At 46.0% G+C, this 21018-nt stretch overlaps 1 protein-coding gene across 1 annotated transcript in view; it reads left to right on the top strand.

The window, feature by feature from the left end:
* Window positions 1-21018, top strand: part of ARMH4 (armadillo like helical domain containing 4) — a 116468-nt gene that overhangs the window by 28936 nt on the left and 66514 nt on the right. Inside the window, exon 5 of the mRNA XM_030559236.1 lies at window positions 10722-10961. Coding sequence (XP_030415096.1) covers window positions 10722-10961 — 240 coding nt within the window. The remainder of the gene's footprint in view (window positions 1-10721; window positions 10962-21018) is intronic.

Raw genomic sequence — 21018 nt, 5'->3', positions numbered from 1 at the left:
AGTGCAGAAACTTGCTGTGCCCAGGGGGGTGTTTTTTCACACGCCTAGCAAGAAAGTTGCAGCACTGTAAAGTGCCAGTGTGGACAAGCCCGAAGGCTTTGTCTACACTACACAGCTTTTAGTGACATGTCTGTGTTGCCACGGCCGTGCCACTAAAAGTTGTGCAGTGTAGCCGCTGTTTGTTGGCTCTCCTGCCGACAAAAAACTTCCCCCCAACGAGCTGGGTTAGCTTTGTTGGCAGGAGCATGAGCATTGTTCACAGTGGCACTTTTGTCTTTCGGCGAGGGTGGGGGGGATTGGGAGGTTAACACCTCTAAAAGACAAAAGTTTTGTCGTTCAATTGCCACCGTAGACATAGCCTACGAGGGTTAAGTCTGGCAGGCTTATTATTGCCAACCAGGAGATAACAACCAGTGTGCTGGGAGGAGAAAGAGGTCTTCCTTTGAACCCTGTTACATGGGGAATAGGAATCCCAACACACCTTACTTTGCATTGGAGCTTTGGGTGATGAAAACCAAAATCTCATTGGCGTGTGCAACTTTAACTCTGACACAAGTATCAGAACAGTCCCCGCTCCTTTATCTTCTTCTTAGGAGAGGAAAAGTAAGACATTCTGGCCTAATGCATTACAAAGTGACATCCCTGAGCTGACTGGGCCAATTCACACTTCCTTTCAAGATGTACCAAGGTTGAGTGTTAGACCTCGGGTGATGAGCCTTCATGTCCTGTTTTTCAGAAGGAAACTTTTTACTCTCTCCATGTTACAAATCCTTAAATAGTTAGATCCTTGCAGCAGTAAAGAATAGTCATTTCATTGTTTTTTGTTATAGCTTCTTCTTCTCAGTCATTCTTTCTTTTAACAAGTCCAAGCTTGTCATTAGGTTTAGCTCATCTGATCCAGTCATCTGTTTTTGCTCTGTTTCCGCTGTGCCGCTTTTCTGTTTATATTTTGCTGTCTGAGAGATTGTGTTTTGACATCCAACCTCAATCATGTGGAGCAGGTGGAACAGCACATTGTCATTCATCTGTCACTGCATCATTTACCTGCTTCAGTGACTTATCGATTTCCTGTTCGTACTTGTTCCTGCATCTCTGAGGTGGTTTTTCCCACTCTCTGGGAAACATTTCTCACTTGCACCCCTTCCTTCCTTTTCATTTACTCTGTATAATAGTAAAAAGGAACTCTCTTTCTTTGTAGGGGGTCCTTCACTTTCTCCAGTTACTCTTCTGCCTCAACCAGAAGCTTGGCCTAAGTTGAGGGGAAATCTAAGGTTCTGTCAGTATCTTTTTTGTAAACCCCTCCACCTTGAATGGCCCCTTGAAATACATGTTAACTTCTTATTCTAAACAATCTATTCCTTCTTGTGTTTAGCTGTGACACTGTGAGTAAGTTTCCCAGACCTGAAGAAGAGCCCTCTGGAATCTTGAAAGCTTGTCTCTCTCTCAAAAAGAGAAGCTGGTACCATGAAAGATATTATCTCACACTCCGCGTCTCCTCAGCCCTGCTCAATGTGCAGGCAATTTGGATAATGCTGCTGGAAATGCAGCTCATTAGAATGACAAGGTGGGTGAGGTAATATCTCTTATTGGACCAACTTCTGTTGGTGAGAGAGAGAGACAAGCTTTTGAGCTTACATAGCGCTCTTATGAGTCAACAGTGTGGCCCTGTTGCCAAGAAGGCTAACGGCATTTTGGGCTGTATAAGTAGGGGCATTGCCAGCAGATCGAGGGACTTGATCATTCCCCTCTATTCGGCATTGGTGAGGCCTCATCTGGAGTACTGTGTCCAGTTTTGGTCTCCACACTACAAGAAGGATGTGGAAAAAATTGGGACGAGTCCAACGGAGTGCATCAAAAATGATTAGGGGGCTGGAGTACATGACTTATAAGGAGAGGCTGAGGGAACTGGGATTGTTTAGTCTGCAGAAGGGAAGAATGAGGCGGATTTGATAGCTGCTTTCACCTACCTGAAAGGGAGTTCCAAAGAGGATGGAGCTAGATTGTTCTCAGTGGTACCAGATGACAGAAGGAGTAGTAATGGTCTCAGGTTGCAGTGGTGGAGGCTTAGGTTGGATATTAGGAAACACTATTTCACTAGGAGGGTGGTGAAGCACTGGAATGGGTTACCTAGGGAGGTGGTAGAATCCCCTTCCTTAGAGGTTTTTAAAGTCAGGCTTGACAAAGCCCTGTCTGGGATGATTTAGATGGTGTTGGTCCTACTTTGAGCAGGGAGTTGGACTAGATGACCTCCTGAGGTCCCTTCCAACCCTGATATTCTATGATTCTTCAGGTAGTATTTTTGATCATAATACAAAGCAAACCCATGGTTCTCGGGTTGAATAATTTGCATTGTTCTCATTTTGTGGCAGCTGTTTCAAAAGATCTTTACTGCATGAGGTCGCTTCTGATTGGAGATGAGCAAGAATCGAACACAATGTCTGCATCCTCTTAGACTTTTGGGATGAGGATTTGGATCAGAATCCAAATATCTCCTCTCCGTACATCTGTACTGATCTCTTAGGGTTTGTTTTCACTATCGGGGTAAGTCCACTTAAGTCACGCTACTCCAGCTACATGAATAACGTAGCTGGAGTCGACGTAGCTTAGATCGACTTACCCCGGTGTCTTAACTGCATTGCGTCAACAGGAGATGCTCTCCGGTTGACTTCCCTTACGCTTCTGAGAGAGCAGGAGTACCGGGGTCAACCAGAGAGCCCTCTGCCATCGATTTAGAGGGGTTTAAGCCCTGCTTGGACTGCAACAGGCTTATGCCTGTTAAGTGACCTGCATGACAGCTTTCTGAAGTGCCTGGGAGAATCCCATATAAAAGAGAAGTGTTGCATCTGTAAAAACTTTCATCCCAGGATACAGAAAGAACATGGCATTAGCTTGAGGGTCCTCCTCATGGAGGCTGCTCGTCTCCCAGAGCTTCAACTTCGGTGTGTAGCGCATGTCCGGCACCGGGCTCTTCCCAGCTCCGGTTCCCTTTGCTGGTGCCCAAGAAGAGAGACTCGGCACTGAGCAAGCCAGATCAAGGGCCATTGGGAGCAGGACCCTGCTCGGGCCACCTACCCACAGTGGAGCTGCAAGGGGGCACTGCTCTGGGGACTACCCCCCTAAGGGACCCACTACCAACTCTGGGGAGCGGTAAGGGACCCAGGCTGATGATGCAGTCAACACCCTCTAAGCTCCCAGCTCTTGGGGAGCAACAGGTGCTTCCGCCATCTGACTAAATCTCCCCACAAAGGCAAGCTGGCTGTGAGGGCCTCCCAGAAGGCAAGCGAACACCGCTGGTCTCCGGAGCCAAGGCAGAGCCCTGTGTCGCCACGCTGTTGGTTTCCTCATCAGCCCAGGTCGCTGATTCACTGCTACAGGTCACCAGCACCACATTTCCAGCCTCCGCCCTCACACCAGGGCTTGCTTAGAGAGAGATGCTGATCATCTCACAGTCATCACTGGTCATCTTCGCGCCAGCAGTCATCATCACTGAGGCCTCAGGGATGCTCCCCAGCTTGGCGCTGCTCCCCTACGCCCGGAACCGGTTGGATATTCCAGGCACCAGTCACCCGCAGCGATAGTTAGCCACCAGACCCAGGCTTCAACAGCCCTGCCCTGGGCTCCGGAGGAAGAGGACGTCTCCGGCATGGAGGGGGAGTTCAGTCCCTCGCCTAGACAGCAGCGTGACTGGGCCATGCTGACCATCCCCACTGCCAAGGCAGTGGCAGCCTCGGCAGGGACCTGCAAGCGAAGGGAAACTGGTTTTAGCCACCACTGCCCTTTATCCTCCCACTGACCAGTGCAGCCTGGCCTGACAAAACATGATGGGGGGCCAGAAGCGGATCATGACCTTTCATATGATCCCTTACATGGCATGCTTTGTATGAAATATTACAATCATATAAAAGCAATAAAGAATCCTGTGGCACCTTATAGACTAACAGACGTTTTGGAGCATGAGTTGCATGCATCTGAAGAAGTGGGTATTCACCCACGAAAGCTCATGCTCCAAAATGTCTGTTAGTCTATAAGGTGCCACAGGATTCTTTGCTGCTTTTACAGATCTAGACTAACTCGGCTACCCCTCTGATACACTACAATCATATATGAATTATAAATATGGGGTTATAGGGTGCCATTCTGAGGTACAGTGTGACACAGGTGGCAACTCAGGTACTGCCCTATAATTCTTTTTAAAATTTGTATTAATTTTTAATTCACGATTTGGGCAAATTAATTTTTCTTCTTCTAATAAAAGAATCTTACTGCTGAGGGTAGAACAAGACATTCTCCTCTGCTATAAATTGGACAAATGGCTGTTTCTTAAAACTTCTGGATAACAAGAATGTTAGCAAATGGTAATGGCAAAGTTCTTAATATTGAAATCTTCTCCCGTGAAGGTTTTCTTGAAATAAAAATGAAGGGCCAAATTCATCCTGATGTAACTTCATTGACACCAGTGGGGTTACAACAAGGATCCATCAAGTGATCCTTCCCCTTTTGCTCATTTCCAGCTTCTGGCAAACAGAGGCTAGGGACACCATTCCTGCCCATCCTGGCTAATAGCCATTGATAGACCTATTGTTGTTACTATCCCTTGTCTGTCAGGTACCTGTTGTCCCAGACAATCAGATGCCCCCTCTAGCTGCAGAAAATGCCCTCACCCTATGTAATCTCTCCAGGGTGATAAAGCAAACAGATGAGAGGTGACCCGTCATGTATATGGTACCCTCAAGGAGGGTGATATCCTCATCCTGGCAGTGCCATTTGAGGTTCCCTCTGGGCCCTCAATCACTCGCTCTTTACCCGCCTCCTCCTCTGGGGATGGATGTGAGGCAAGGATTGGATACAGAAGGTGTATCAAGGAACCTTTTTCCAGTGCCTTCCACCTCGTTTCTGTCTCTTTCAGCATGGTCACAGTGGGGAAGTGGGAAATCTGACATGGTGCCTAGCACAGTGAGTTCTTGGTTCTTGACTCGGGCTTCTAAGCGATACTGTCACTACAACTACTAATTATTATTATTAATAAACAATTCAGGTTTGCTGCTGTCTGGAATCTGCCTGATTTTTGTAATGACCTAAAATCCACGGGAATAATATGGAAAGTGGATGATGCCAAAGTAAGAAACTTGAGTAAATGTTAAGCCAATCCCGGGACTTGGGCAAGGCCATTCTCCACTGGTGATGGGAAAGCTGGTCCCACGTGTTCTCTGACCACAGCAGTAGATGTGCCATAGACCAAAACTGCCTCTTTCCTCTGTGACCTACCTGTCTGCTTCCCAGCACTGCACCCGCAACACTTCCTCTGGCTGTCTCACACAAACGCAACTGGGATCTTTTATCTGTATGACTGTGGCCATTCTCTGGCCACTCCAGTAACTGATGAGAGCAGAGCTGTGCCCTTTGCACGTGCCACAGAGAACTCTTTAGGAAGGAGAGAAATACTCACACTTTTTTCTGTGCTGCACACTGCTGTGAGGTTTGGTGCAGTTTCGTAATGTAAAATTATCTTTACAGTATATTTGTTGTTAACCATAACATAGAGGCTGCTTGCCACTAGGAATCAGAAAGGTCTCTGGTAAATTTACTGCAATACTGCTAGTAGACCAACCTGTGGCAGGTTATAATTACAACTTCTAGTGATAGGTAATGTAGCTGGGGATTCTAGGTGCTCAGATAAGTATTTTGACACTTAGCTAAACCTCTCCATGTCTGGACATTCTTCCATCACTGATTCTAATCTCAGCTTCCGAAATAGTTCTAAAAGCTGTCAGGTGCTTAAGGGAATAAAAGTCCACTGGGACATGAGCTGTGGCGTGTCACACCTGCTCTCAGCACTCCAGCTGCTCATGAGCTATTCTGTATCGCTGTTCCAGTAGGTATTCTCAGCAGCCAATTAAGTTCCTTTGGGGTTTTCCCCCCTGCCTGTTTTAAAGCCTTCTAAAAATAACAAATTTTATAGATCAAATCCTGCTGATCTTCTCTGAGCCAGGGGCCTCCTGAAAGGCAAAAGCTCTGTTGATATCAAGGAAGAGCAGAGTTTTTATTTTTTCATTCATTTCAGATTCTGTCCTCTGCTACATATGCATTGCTTCACTTTATTTCAGTGGAGGCTGGGAATGCATACTCGACTGCAAGCTCCTTGGGACAGAGACTGTCTTTGTGTTACATAAATAGTGCCCAGCAAAGTGGGGCGGGAATCCTTGACTGGAGAATGTAGGTGCCACCACAATGCAAATAATAACAAACTAATGAACCGAGAGGCAGGATTTGACCGAGAGACAGGGAGTGTAAAAACATAGCACTAACTTTGTAAACTAGCTAAGGGTTTAAATATAAACAAAAATGGAGTCCCACTCTCTGAACAAGAAAAAGACTATGTATGTCCCCTCTCACTGCAGCATCTGGGCACCTCACAATCTCTAATGTATTTATCCTCACACCTCTCTGTGAGGCAGGGCAGTGCTAGTAGCCCCGTTACAGATGGGGATCTGAGGCAAAGAGAAGTTAAGTAACTTGCCCAAGGTCACGCAAGAAGTCTCTGGCAGAGCAGGGAATTGAACCTATGTCTTCCAAGGGCTAAACTAGTGTCCTAACAACTGGGCCATCTTTCCTGTCCCAGCTAAGCTCTTCCGTGTTGCAGGCAGAATCTGAAAAAGATTTGGAGCCAAAATTCACTACTTTTACATTGGCCAATGCTGAGTAAAATTCATCATGAACCGCTGCCATTCGGGCAGCTCTGGCACACTCCCTCAGTCTGTTGGTCATTGTGGCTTCCATCCTAGGCACCTGAAACCACTTTTGTTTCTTTTCTTTTACCTCTGGTGCTGTCAGAGCCCTGGGGTGCCCAGTGATGTACATGAGTGCAGGGAAACATTGTCATGGTGGGGTTCACTCACTGGAGTATTCTGGGGTTTGGCTGCACATTTGCCCCTGAATGCTGGTCTGTGGGAGCATCAGGTCGGATGGGTGGATTGTCTGTCTCCTCTTGCCTCTTTTGCCCTTCCCAGCATTTGTGAAATGTGCTGGTGTTTGGAGGAAGCACTTCCTCACAGTGACTGGCAGGCGGCGCTCTTCACTACTCTCACAGGTGCTGAATGGTTTCACTAAGGAACAGTGGACAGCAGGTGATAGGATAGGGAGATTTTAAAGGCCTTTTTTAGACTGTGAACTTGCGGAAAAGGGTAAGGAAAGAAGGGGTGCAGCGTTCAGGAGCCATCCATCTAATCGGGATTTTTACCAGTGATTATGCCAGAAGGCTTGTATCCCCTTGATCTTTGTGGTGTGATCACGAAGTGGTCATCGCAGCTTAGGGACCGCGTCTCTCTTTGTGACAGCTCTTTTCAGATGTGACTAGTGATTCCGGCCACTTCGATTTTTGGCTGGCCAGCTTCAGATGCTTTGCAGGGGCGTGATTTTCAGAAGTGTTGTCACCTGCCCTTTGAAAGGCACGTCAGGTTGGGCTCCCAAAAATTACTAGTTGCTGTGAAAATTTTTGACCCTAAATATTTTTCAGATTTGACCTCGAATCCCTATTTACACGCCTGCTGCCCAGCTCTTCCCACCCTTCATCAGGGCTTGGGGGAACTCCGCTAATATTCAAGTTTCTGCTGGTGTTTTCCACCCTCCTTCTGTCTTTACTATTAAAGCTTAGAAATCCAAAGCTGCTACCTTCCTTTATGGCAGCGTTTCTCCCAGCAGAGAACAAAACAGGGCTGGATGAACTTTTCATGAGTCTGGCACCAAACATATTTGTGGGCCCCCAGGGGGGCAATGGAGCATGGTATGGGGGGGTCAGTCTCCAGAGTGAGGGGCCGGTAAGGCAGGGGATGGCACGGCAGGAGCAGAGCCCAGCATGAGGAAACTGTTTACAAACCTGCAGCCGCCAGATGCACACTGGCCTGCCCAGCCCTGCACTGTCAGTGTGCCCCTTCCCCCTGGGGACGGGCCCATGCCACACCTCCCCGCTACCCAGTGCCACACCCTTATGCCCAGTGCCCCCTTGCCCAAAAACCACCAGCACTGCTCCAAGGCAGCTGATCCCAAGGAAGCATGTGGGGCCCCGCAGGCGGTGGGCAGCAGAGACCACCCAGCCAGAGCTGCACTGGGGCAGACCCAGACCCTGGGACGTGACCCCTGAGAGTCTGCTCAACCCAGCTGTGCCACTGGCCCCACACCCAGGGGTTAGGCAGGAGGGATGGGGGTGAAGAGCAGTGAGCAGGGCCTCTGGGCAGAGCACAGGCAGAGAAGGGAAGGGAGGTGAGGCCATGGTCTGGACTCCAGGGCTCCTTCTGAGTGTGGGCCCGGCGCCATGGAGCCACTGTCGCCATGGTAAACCCAGTACTGGACCAGAACACCAACATTAATTTGTCTTTGCAACTCTCCTGTAAGCATTTGCCTCATGACCCACCAGGGGTAAGCTCCAGCCCTGTTTGTAGAGGCTTACTGTTTTAGTGTGAGCTCATTCAATATGGCAGTGAAAGTTCTTGTCGTTGATTTGAAAGGACAGGAAAAGCAGGACAAAGGCACCAGGGGGATGAAATACTCCTGCCTTTTTCCTATCAAAGGTAATGAGACTCTAAGGGGCTGATGGTACCCCTGAAGTTCTATTCAGTACTCTGCATGGCAGAATTGTTCTTAGGAATGATCTTTATGCTAAATCCAAATAGCACATCACTTCCATAAAATTCTGGAATTGAATAAAACTCATCAAAGTGAAATTGTCTCATCTGAAGATATGAAAAGCAATGTAGCCTTTTAAAGCAAATCCCTAATGATATACACACTTATGTCATGCACCAGTCTTTGATACTAATGCAGCACGGCACACCGAAGCCTTGTAAATTGTAATGTCATTCTCATCTCTGAAATATTAAGTAGAGGGAGGAACTCAAAACCCCATGAATTCAAAACGTGGGTGTCCTCCCCACAAAGCAACATCCTTTCCAAAAGTTATTCCAGCTTGGTTACTAGTTCACTCCTGGACCCAGACCTGTTAAAGTGTAATCGCATCCTGTAGCAGAGTAAAGCAGAGCCATGTTAAATATGGCACAGCTCTCAGGGTCGCAATATGTATTTGAATTTTCCAGCCTTATCTAAGCTGAGCTACTCCAGCTAACTGGCTAGGCAGTACTATATGTGGGACACAGTTCTGAGCCCAAATGACTCAACTGTTAGGAGTATCCAAATGGCAAACATGGATTTTTCTTAGAATGTTTCTTTTTAACACAGACTGAGGCCCACTGACTAGAATACACCTCCAGATGTACGGTGACCATCTTCCACTCTGATTACATCTGTAGAGCAGTTTGTAACAGATCAAAGTGAGCTTTACATAAATGATAAACTACAGTGATATTATGTTTGTGTAGGCTGACTTGCAAAAATATTTCTGATCATTATTTATCCGCTTATTGCCTTTTCAGATGTCCAGCACTCTAGCAACCAGGTGAAAAGAGGGTCACAGGCTATCTTAATCCTACTGGATTCTTTCAAAGACTTTCTGAAGACACAGTGGGTCAAATTTTCAGCTGGGTAAATCAGGGTAGCTGATGGAGCCATGCCAGTTTACACCAGCTGAGGATGTGGCCCACTATTTTTGTAATAGTGACTCAAATGTGTTTTTTAAAAAATGGAGCCACCTAGAAGTACATTTGCCTAAACTAAGTAACCATGTGACACTGCTGTAACCCTTGTCCTTCCTTGCCCCATCCTGTCCCTGCTGTGATCCTCACTGAAGAAAACACATGTGCCAGCACAAATCAGTGGGACTCCGTGTGGGCCCATGCATCTGCCTTAGCAGATCTGATTGCAGGATTGAGGCTTCTTCTGGCTGTAAGCTCTTTTGAGCCGGGAGTGTGTCTGATTCTGCTGGGAAATAACTTGGCATGTGTTTGGGTGCTGTGAAAATATTGATAATAAAAAGCAGAAACAAATTGTTGCTGCTTTAAAGCTTGGAAACTAGGAAAACATTTCTCACTTTAATTGAAAATTGTCAAGACAGGCACATGTTTGTTGGGCGCGCGTACACACACACACACACACACCGTGCACACACAAATACGCACACGCTCAGGATACTGAATGACAACATACTCCACCACGACACCAGACGTCCTTAGAACACATCTTATTGGCTGAGAATAACTTGAAGACAGAACTTAATTACTTAGCAACTTCAGAAAGCTGATAGCTCAGGGGTAGGCAACCTATGGCACACGTGCTGAAGGCAGCATGCGAGCTGATTTTCAGTGGCACTCACACTGCCCGGGTCCTGGCCACTGGTCCGGGGGGCTCTGCATTTTAATTTAATTTTAAATGAAGATTCTTACACATTTTAAAAACCTTAATTTACTTTACATGCAACAATAGTTTAGTTATATATTATAGATTTATAGAAAGAGACCTTCTAAAAATGTTAAAATGTATGACTGGCACACAAAATCTTAAATGAGAGTGAATAAATGAAGACTCAGCACACCACTTCTGAAAGGTTGCCGACCCCTGTGATAGCTTTTCCAAATTAACCCAGTCCTCAGTGTCACATGTCCTATAAAACTGAGACAGCCTGGTTCAAATAATCAGTCTGTCTTTCTGCATGAAGGAAATAAAACCTGTTCTGGTAGCAAACCCAGTTAGTAAAGTCTGATGACACAGCCATATAAATCTTCAGCTTTGCAGGATCTTCCTCACTGTGGTTTTTGTCTTGGTTTTTGTTTGTCCAGAGGGGGAGGAGGAAGAGGAGGATGAAGAGGAGGATGAAGAAGAGGAAGAGGAGGAAGACAGAGATACAGACTCAATGGAGGAAAGCATGGAGGGTGACACGGAGCTGCCAGGTTTCACTCTTCCTGGCGAAACTTCCCAGGAGCCTGTAGTTGACATAGGAGACTCTGCCGCACAGCTGGCTGGGGTATCTTACCAACTTCCAGACACCATTGAATGGGAACAGCAAAACCAGGGCCTTGGTAAGAGCAACTCTTCTCTTCTTTCTTTAAGGGGGAGTGTTCCTTGTTTTGCATTTTTTGCTCAGAAACCCCCTGGGCTGTTTACTTAACTTATTCACTAAATCCAGAGTAGTGTCACGGTAGGCAATGCAGGTACTCCAGATGGACACATGTGTTACCGGGATCGGAATCTGGCTCTGTGTCCCCAGTCAAATAACATCCCATTTAACGGAGAACCCACTCACTGCACCCGTTCTAGCCCTTTGTTTCCAAAGCCTCGCACCGTATCACTCTGCGACAGTCTAGCTGGCTAAGGTAAGCGCTGAAAACTAAGCTTCAAAGGGAAAGTTGGGCATCCTCTGCTGGAGGAGAGGTGCAGCAAAGTGAGGCCTGCTAGGACAGGGAAGAGTAGTGGTTAGTCAAGCACTTTGTTACTGCTGCTCTCACCTGCTGCTGCATTCTTTTCAGTGCCAGTTTCCTGGCATTTTGTGGGAGAGGTCTGTTCCGGGTACATGCATCAGCCTTTGAGGCAATGAGTTCATGGTATGTGAGGCAGCACTGGTGAAGGTTACAAACCAAGGCCTACATGAAATTATATTCAGTCTGTGCCCAGCTTGTCTCTAGCCCTGGATTGCATGACCAGACCAGATATCCCCACCTGGGAAAAACACCAGTCTAGGAAGGCCATGCCCTAGATCAGTCTCCTGGGCCTAACCATTGCAGCTTGCACTGTTTGAGAAGTCATCAGTTGTTTGGTGATCTCTATTGCACAAGGCAACATAGAAAGCTGCAAGGACAGCGTCAGCCTCTTCTCCAAACTTCTGTGGTCACAGCTTTAGTTGTCTGCCTTATTGTCAACATGATGTGAATTTCCCATCCTTGTACGCCGAAGCTGAACGTGTTAGGAATTGAAATGGGTGCTTGCAGCCATCTGAGGAGAGCAGTGGGCCTAAGGTGTGGGCCAGTAGAAGGTTTAAGAAAGAGAGAGATCACCAGTCTCGAGTCCTTTTATCTTCAGCCTCTATCATGTATTGAGTGATTATAACTTGCACCTCTGCCAGGAGTTCATTTCCTTGTATTTGGCAGTTCTTTTCACTGTAAATCCATTTCCAACCTGCTCTGGTGGTGGTATTTCCTCTGAAGCATTTTTCGAGATCCTCAACTGCCAGGCTGCTTGTTCCCTGCTGAGGGCAGATTGAGTTTGAGTCTGATCTGACATCACTCTGGCTGACTAAATCTTGCTTGGAAAAACTTCATGTTTCACGTGTAAAATCTGTTGCATGGGTCTTATTAGCCCATTAAACTGGACAGGAGCAATGTGTGAAGTAAATAATTCTGATTCCTTAACTCCTTGCTGGTTAATTTTAAAGAACTGGATTTAGAGGAATAAACAGGTGAATATTTGGGAAAGAAAGGATGCACTGGGAGGGCCTTAGAAAGCTTTTCATTTGTTGTTGCATTATTTTTATGGGGTCTAGGGAGAAAAAGATAATTTACCAGGTCTTTTGTGCTGGCTTGACCAGTTCACTGCCACCAATGGGATTACTCACATGCTTACAGTTAAGCGCGTGGTTAGCCTGGTTCAGGGCCAGAGTGCTCGACACCTGGCAGGATTGCACCCTGGATGAGTATCTCTGCAAAGCTTTGCCTCTTGAGCTGCCAGTCATCGCCAGATGTGTCAGTGTGTTATAGCCATTTACAGGAGTTCAGTCACATATATTAGAGCATATGTATGTTTACATGAGTTCTATTATAGTATTTACCATGTAACATAAGTTTGTGTTTCAGGGTGTCCACCCCACACCAGAAGGGAAGGGGTTAAAAGCAGCCTAGGGAGGCTGTGCAGGGAGTAGCCAATCAGGGCCCAGTGGGCTTACATAAAAGGAGCTGCTGGGACAGAGCCACGCAGTACCTGCAGGGAGTGCAAGGGGAAAGGACTGTGTTCCCAGCAGGCTGCAGGAAATTAGCACCTTGGACAGAGCAGTTGCTGGCAGGGACTAGGGGAGCAAGAGGGAGCTCCTGGCTGGCTGCTGGGACTTGCAGGCTGGAGGCCCTGAAAAGAGTGGAAAAAGGTGCTGGGGCTGCAGGGCAGTGGCCCAGGGAATTGAAGCACTATTAGCAGAGAAGTTAAGGAGAAGCAGCAGAAGGCTGCTATCTACAGGGTCCGTGGCTGGGATCCAAAGTAGTGGGGCCACTGGGGAAGTGGCTGGACTATAGAACTGGGAAATGTCCCCCCTCCCCCTCCCCAAAGGGGGAAAACATGGATGGTGGCACGGCTGGACGGTGGAATGATGAAAAGGACACTGCGGTTCCTGGGCTGAGACAGGTATGCAGGCGGAAAAGGTGGCAGCAGAGGCACCACCAGGAGAGGGTGTGCTGGCTGAAAGAGCGATTCCCTGAGACAACCAGCAGGAGGCACCTCTCTGGTGAGTGGCCCTTGACTAAAGTAGGATGAATGATCCCTGGAATATAGGTTATATGGGTTATTTTGTCCAGAGAATTTATACAGCTCCTTGCCAGTTCCTCTTCCTTCTCTTCAGAGCACAAATGAAGCACTTAAAATGTCTGTTGATATCAACAGCTATGTTCCTCATAACAAATGAAAAATGCACATTTGGACCATCACTTCGTTTTCTTGGTCTGGTTTCCAGAGCCTGTTCGAGCTGTGTCTAGTTGAAAGTCTTAGATCTAAAAGAAGACAAACAATCAGGTTTCTCTTGTTGAACCAGAATCAGCCTCCAATACATCTAAACATTAATAAGCCTATCTGCCTTCTTGTAATGGCACCTGCCGTAGTAACTCCTACATGAAAATATCTAGAATCACAAAAATAAGCCTGTGGTCAAATTATATGGGTGTGTTTTGTTTTTCCCAAGGCAACTTCTACTTTCCACACGTGGAGTCGTTCGGGAATATTGATTGCATTTTAAATTCATACCTTTCTGTATCAATGCTGGTTCTGGCGGGACCCAACTGAGAGTGCCAATTCAGGACAAAATGCTTAAAGCAGGGCAGTTACAGCCCAAAGCTGGGGTTTTTCTACCTCTAAGGCAAACCAAACCAGCCAGAGAAAGAGGACTTTGGTCTCACCCCACTGGCTAACCACAAGTCACACAAGCAATTCTCATAGACACTCCAATTTCCCAGTATTACCACCAGTGCTACTCGTTATGGGGACAAATGGTTATGAAAACCAATGCCCTAGTAAAAGAAAAAAGGTTCTCTCGATCCCAAAGGATCAAGCCCTAGACCCAGGTCAAGCTACAAATCAGATCTTACCCACAAATCACTCTGTTGCCAGTCCTTTAGAATCTAAAATCTAAAGGTTTATTCATAAAAGGAAAAAGTTATAGATGAGAGCTAGAATTGGTTAAATGGAATCAATTGCATACAGTAATGGCAAAGTTCTTGGTTCAGGCTTGTAGCAGTGATGGAATAAACTGCAGGTTCAAACCAAGTCTCTGGAGTACATCCACAGCAGGGATGGGTCATCAGTCCTTTGTGTAGAGCTTCCGTTTGTAGCAAAGTCCCTCCAGAGGTAAGAATAAATAATATATCGAGATATACCTATCTTGTAAAACTGGAAGGGACCCTGAAAGGTCATTGAGTCCAGCTCCCTGCCTTCACTAGCAGGACTGAATACTGATTTTGCCCTAGATCCCTAAATGGCTCCCTCAAGGATTGAACTCACAACTCTGGGTTTAAGAGGACACCGCTCAAACCACTGAGCTATCCCTATGAAGGTGAGGCATCAGCCTTTCATAGTCTTTTCCAGGTGTAATAAGACCTCTTTGTCCTTACTGTGGAAAATTACAGCAAAATGGAGTCTGGGCAAATCCCTGCATACTTTGCTGATTACAAGGCGTATCTGCCTTCTCTCAATGGGTCAATGGTCCTTAATGGGCCATCAAGCAGACTAGGCAGAGCTGACACCAACTTGCCTTGGGTGTCACCCAGAAGCATAGCAGAAGTTTGAAATACAGACAGTATAGAGCCAATATTCATAACTTCAACTACAAAAATGATACACATATATAGATAGCATAACCCTAACCAGCAAACCATAACCTTGTCTTAGACACCCAACTTGACCCCCTTTATACACTACAGGACTTTGGTTGCAGCAATGATCTATACGGTCCCAGTTCATGTCAATAACGTCACACCTTCCTTAATCAAAAACAACTGTAGACAAGCCCTTAGTGTTTGCATGATTGGGCCTTCAGAGAGAAATGCAATTCACCCTTGGGCCTAGGCACAATGGGTCCAAGCGATGACTCTGTTGCTCTGTTTTTACACTCAGCTGAAACCAAAGAAGTTACATCAGTGTAATAGTGGAGGAGCGTAGTCGTCAATTAAACCCACTATATTAAAAGTGAAAATTTGATAGTCTCATCATTCCCTAGTGAGGTGGAAAAGAGTAATCTGAATCTACGGAGGCCATCTGGTGTTAGTCAGTTAGAAGAGTTAATAAGATCCACGTGGTTTTGTAGGATATACCTTGATTATTGATTCCATAATAGAAATGAAGTTGGAGGCAAAGATAAAGGAAAAGGAAGTATGGGGTAGTATCCAGCAGCTTCTCCCAGGCTCTAGCATAGAACAGCACAAAAGTGGGGCAGCCTTGGGCACTCTCAGAAGATATGGGAATTGGATTGTGCTTAACAGCACTCAAAGGGGTTAATTCTGAAAAAACTGCTATGAGAAATCGATGAAATCAAGCTTCTGCTTGAGATAATAAATGTATCTTTATAAACCTATCAAGGTAAGGGGAAAACAGAAAGGGTCTTTTTCACACACATGTAATAAGAAATCTGAGCTGATTTTGGTCCGACATTGTTGGCTGAATATACCGAGAAACAACAATATTGCAACATTTTCAAATAGCAGCTTTGAAATACCAGCTTCTTCCAAAAGGTTTATGTGGCCAGTTAAAGCTGTGTCAGAGTAAGTTTGGCTAGATCAATTTACTATCCATCCTTAACTATTACCTCCAGTTGTGCCGAGAGACTTAGACATATTTGCTCATACAAAAAGCCGCATCTCTCTAGGCCTTCATTCTTCCCATCAACAACAACAACAACAAAAAAGGGACTTTTGTCAGACATGACGGTAAACTAGGGTCAGCCACTAATGTCGACAACCAAGTTATTAGGCACTTACCTCTGCAGCATTTTTTTTTTCCATTTCAGCCTTGAGTTTTAAAAGCAGCCGAGAATTCCTTTGCCAGTTCAATGGGGAGACCCTGTATCAGTGTCCAGTATGATGTATACAAGAGATTCTGGCTCAGATCTTATTGACTGAGAGCAGTTTCAAATTGGTTACACAAGGACACAGATTAGCAAGGCCCACTGATACAGTGTAAACCTAGGAGGGGCTAAGCCCTTTCCAAAGGCTGCTGTAATTCCACATTCTGTTCCTAGGTACCCCTGCAGTGCAGAGATCTTTTGGAATCCAAGGCTCTGAATCCCAAAGCTAGCTAGCCCTCCCGTGAAACAACAGCCTCAGCAGTAGAACAGACTGAAGCACAGAATACCTGAAGATCAGGCCAAAGGGAGTATGGGTGATTTCCACCTATAAAGTTTTGTGTAAGCAGGGCTGAGGAGAGTCATGCCACCTGCCGCTGTTTATTACAGACTGTGGGGTGAAGCTAGGCAGCCTGCTAATGCCAACTACCCAGCCTGCAAACCTCCTGCAGTTTAAAAACTAGTCTAGCCTGGCTTACTCCCTGCTAGACCACAAAGAAATTAGGGACAGCTCAAAGCTGAGCTCCTTTTGTACGCTGCTCCCTGCCTGGGAGCTGATAATGAATAGGAGGGTAAAGCCAGGCAACTCAATGGAGCCACCTGCTTGCTACAATCCTTATCCCCCTCTCTCCCCTTGGTCAATTTGATAGAGGCATTTGCAGTCTCTCTCCAGGTATAAAGTAATGAATCATCCCCCAACAAGAGTTTGATTAAACCACAGGCATTGATGAGTCATTCCTGTGCTAGGCTCTGGCCAATCCAAAAGCCAGGAGTTGCTCTGGTGACTCTCAGGAAAGGTATATAAACCTCCCAGGAGAAATGGCAGCTTAGTACTGTGCAATGTTGCTTTGTAGCTTAGAATTGTTCCCTTCCTGGTAGTGATAACAGACTCTACAAGTGTTAGCTTGCTCCAGCTCTGTTCCTAGCCCTGCTCCAGCCTTGCTCTTGTTCTGGTCTTATTCTAACACCATTCTGGACTTCTGGTTCTGGCTCTGACCATTAGGCCTGTCCATCCCCTTCATGGTTTCTGACACCAGCTACTCAGGGATAGGTGGGGGAGGTACCAAAGTCTCAGATGGTTTAGATGGATAGATTGCTTGAGCCAATAAGAGCTCTTTATGATGGGGAGGGGAAGGGAAGGGCGCAAAGAGGATGTGCTGGAAGGTTTTTGATGTTTTAGAGGTTCACTGTAGTTCTCATCTGATCCTGATTTGGAACTTGCTGCTGCTTTAACCATTTAATATATGAGAGACTTGGGCTACTGAAGTGAAAAACCAAAAAACCATTCAAACATACTCACCCTGGTATTTGAGTGGTTGAAGTCTGTATCCCTGCTGCTGGTGGAAGGTGTGGACTAGGAGCAGCTGTTACAGGGATATGCAGGAGGCAGGTGCAGTTAAAGTGTCCACTAGCACATTACCAAAAATGTCTAGTATTTTGGGGTTTCTAGGAATGCCGTGGGCCTGCTCCCGTCGGCATCACCTTGCAAGATCATGCCTCATGGAGAATGCCATTTTGAAGAGCATGCCTTAGATTGTGCAGGTTACACACCTGCCCTGCCCCTGGTGGCGTCAGAACGGTGAGCTCTTCCAAATGGTGTCCTCTGTGCTTGAGACCAGATTGGTTTAAAATCAGTACTAGATGTGGACTAACCAGAAGAATGCAGGGCTGTATGTTTTAAAACTGGATGAATGGCTTGCCTAGGTGCAATGTCTTTGGGAGCGCACTCGGCAGCTGCCAGACCATGATCCGGGCACACTATACTGACGGAGCACTGCTGACTAGCATCAAAGGGTTGGAACCTTGGCTCTGCGCTAACCCTGCCTGTCTCTGTACCTTTTGAGACAGTTTCCTTGTGTTGCCCATCTGTCTATATCCACCTGCTGTCTCTGGATTATACCTAGACTGTAAGATCTCTGTTCTGTTTGTAGGCGCTATTGCAATATATATAATAATGGTGCTTTTTTAAATCTGAAATTTAAAGATCTTTTGTTGTGTTTCATAGTACAGGCAATATTCTTGTCTTCTTCCTCTGTCCTGTAATTTATTCACCCCAGACAGCTCAGTTTCACTTAGAAGTGACATTTAGTATTCAGTGACGTCCTGCTTCTACAACTCATCTCCTTGGAGTTTCCAGAAGCTCCAGTAACTTTCCCCAGGTCCCAGTTATTCAGTTATTCACCCAGGATTAGAATCCCAGACCCTCCTGGCTCCTAGACGTTTGCTTTGATCCTTAAGCTGTGTGGCTTTCTGTATTGATGCAAGAGCTGTTATATCAGAGGACAGCGCTTATTCTCAGGGGATGAGAGACACTCCTGGGCAGAAGGCCTGCCTGCATACCATTTACATCCTGCGTAAGCCCTCTGGAACAGTAGGAGGTAAGTGTGCATCAGCCTTCAGCTGATTCCTTATAAGGGGTAATTCACTTCTGATATTAATTTTGAACCCCAAAGTGTTTGTTCTGATTGCACAGTGACTAAGGGAAACATGGGTGGAGAGAGAACACTTGTGGCTAGTACCATGCACTGATATTGTGCTTTACTGAGAACTTCTGCTTTAAAAGATTGCTATCTGCTGAGAATGTAAAGGAATGGTATCCAGCTCAGAAAGGAAGAGCCAGAATTGACTAAAACTAAACATACCCTCCCCCATATTGTGTGTCCAAATAAAAGCATGTAGGACTGTGGAGATTAAAGTTCTTCTGGAAGGGCTCCTTTTTGATAAACATACAAATCCTACCCTCTGTGAGGGCTAGACAGGAACATCTATTGGAAATAAGTGTGTTTGGGTTGCCTTCAAACCTCAAGCGAATGTTGTTCATAGAGATGTTGGAATTGGCGTTACTCAATGAGAGGGATCGATAGGATGAATATTGCCCCTGGTCTCTTTTTTTCTTTTCTTTGTTTTTGAAGAGGTCTAATCATAGCCTTATACATACCTGGGAAAATAAGGAAGGGTTTCAGTAAAGCATTATTTCTTTTAATTTATTGGCAGTGCCGTCTGTGCTTGAAGCTTTATTAATCTAAAGTGAGTCCCACAACTCTACCAAGTTTTTTCCAGTTCTGTTTGGCTTGCTTTTTCTATCCTTGGTCTTGAATAAAAACTGAACTTTCTAGCTGAAGTGTCCACACAATTGAACTTTCCCTTTCTGGGTAGGTAAACATGCATCTTGAGAAAGCTTTTTTAGAATTTTATTAACGCAATGGCAGGTTCTGGGCTCTGCTCTGCTCTAAGAATTCAAGGTCCTTTCCTTTCACTTGATTGGGGTAGCTAAGAGTGTCCTTACTGCCATTTTCACGTGGATGTTGTTTTCTGAAGTGTGAGGTAATCTGATCTTTTCACGGCATGTCGTCCAACTGGAGATAACTTCCCAGTGAACATGACCTTGATTATTACTATCTCCATTTTATGGGCCCTGAGAGCTTACGCAACTTGCCCAAGTCACAGAGCAGACCGGAAGGGATGGAAGTCAGGTCTCCTGCTGCGATCGTATAGCTGCACTGCAGTCATGGGTTTCATTGGCGTGCTTGTCGATGTACCTTCTAGCATATGAAGACTCACCAGCACCAGGGCCGGCTCTAGTTTTTTTGCCACCCCAAGCGGCGAAGAAAAAAAAAGCCGCAATCGGCAGAATTTCAGCTGCAGCTCTACCGCGCCTCTTCATTTTTTGACGTGCCGCCCCTGTCCATTGGCCGCCCCAAGCACCTGCTTCCTGCGCTGGAGGCTGGAGCCAGCCCTGACCAACACAGACTTTAGCATGGACTGTACAAACCCACCTGGATAATTACTCAGGCAGATAGGCTGCACTGAAACACGTACTGCTGCAGTATCACTGTTTAGCCATGTTAGCTAGATCAAAGCTAGTTTGCAATCACACCCATAGACTGGTGTGTAGACATACTCTGCTCTAACAGCTAGAACACATAAGAATGGCCCTACTGGATCAGACCAAAGGTCCATCTAGCCCAGTATCCTGTCTACCGACAGTGACCAACACTCTGCCTCTTGTTCTCTTCCTTCCAACTCAGTACTGGACCAAAGCTCCAGTATGATGCTAAGCAGCACTCTGCTGTTGGAGGTGGTGTCATTTCATGTAATAACTAATACAATAATTCTGGAGACGTCAAGGTGAGGACTGACCATATTGCTGTCATTAAGGAAAACACACTGCTTCTTGCAAGTGCTGGGGTTAACAATGCTATCCTAGGATTAGCTTAGCCGCAGTTCCTTGGCTAAATTCCAATTACATAATTACATTGATCCTACCTCAAATACCCCTGCAGTTTCAATTGGATCTGGTATTCCTCAATTTCTGTTTTAAAAAATGCTGTGATGCATTGCGATCTAACAAACTGAGACAGGAATGCCTGACCACCTCTACTGAACCACCTAGAGCACTTGGTTGGACCTAAGTTTTACCTGGAGCTGACTCATCCAAGTATTAGTGAGGGCTGACCTTGCATAGGCAATGAGAATATGAGATAATGTAGTTTTGAGGTCATATAGATGCAGTTAATTCATTCCCATTGAAAGGAGAGAAACGGTCCTTGAAAGAGAAATATTTTCACCACCAATCAGGTGAAGTACATGGAGAATCAATAGAAGTTTCCCTTAAAGGGGTTCAGATGTGTTGGGTGGAGCAGTTTAGTGAGTTTTCCCTGGGTGGTGAGAGTGTACTTCAGTCTCCATGACCATTACATTCTTGCCCTCTCTGCTGATACTGCCAACTAGTACGAACTGTGATGTTTGTTTATATGGGCACCTGTTCACTTGGAAATCTGAGTGACTCCACCAGCTCATTTCACATCTGCTGACAACTGTCATTACCAGGC

This window comes from Gopherus evgoodei, chromosome 4 (genome assembly GCF_007399415.2).
Source record: "Gopherus evgoodei ecotype Sinaloan lineage chromosome 4, rGopEvg1_v1.p, whole genome shotgun sequence".
Classification (NCBI taxonomy): Eukaryota; Metazoa; Chordata; order Testudines; family Testudinidae; genus Gopherus; species Gopherus evgoodei.
This window is presented reverse-complemented; position numbering and strand designations above follow the sequence as displayed.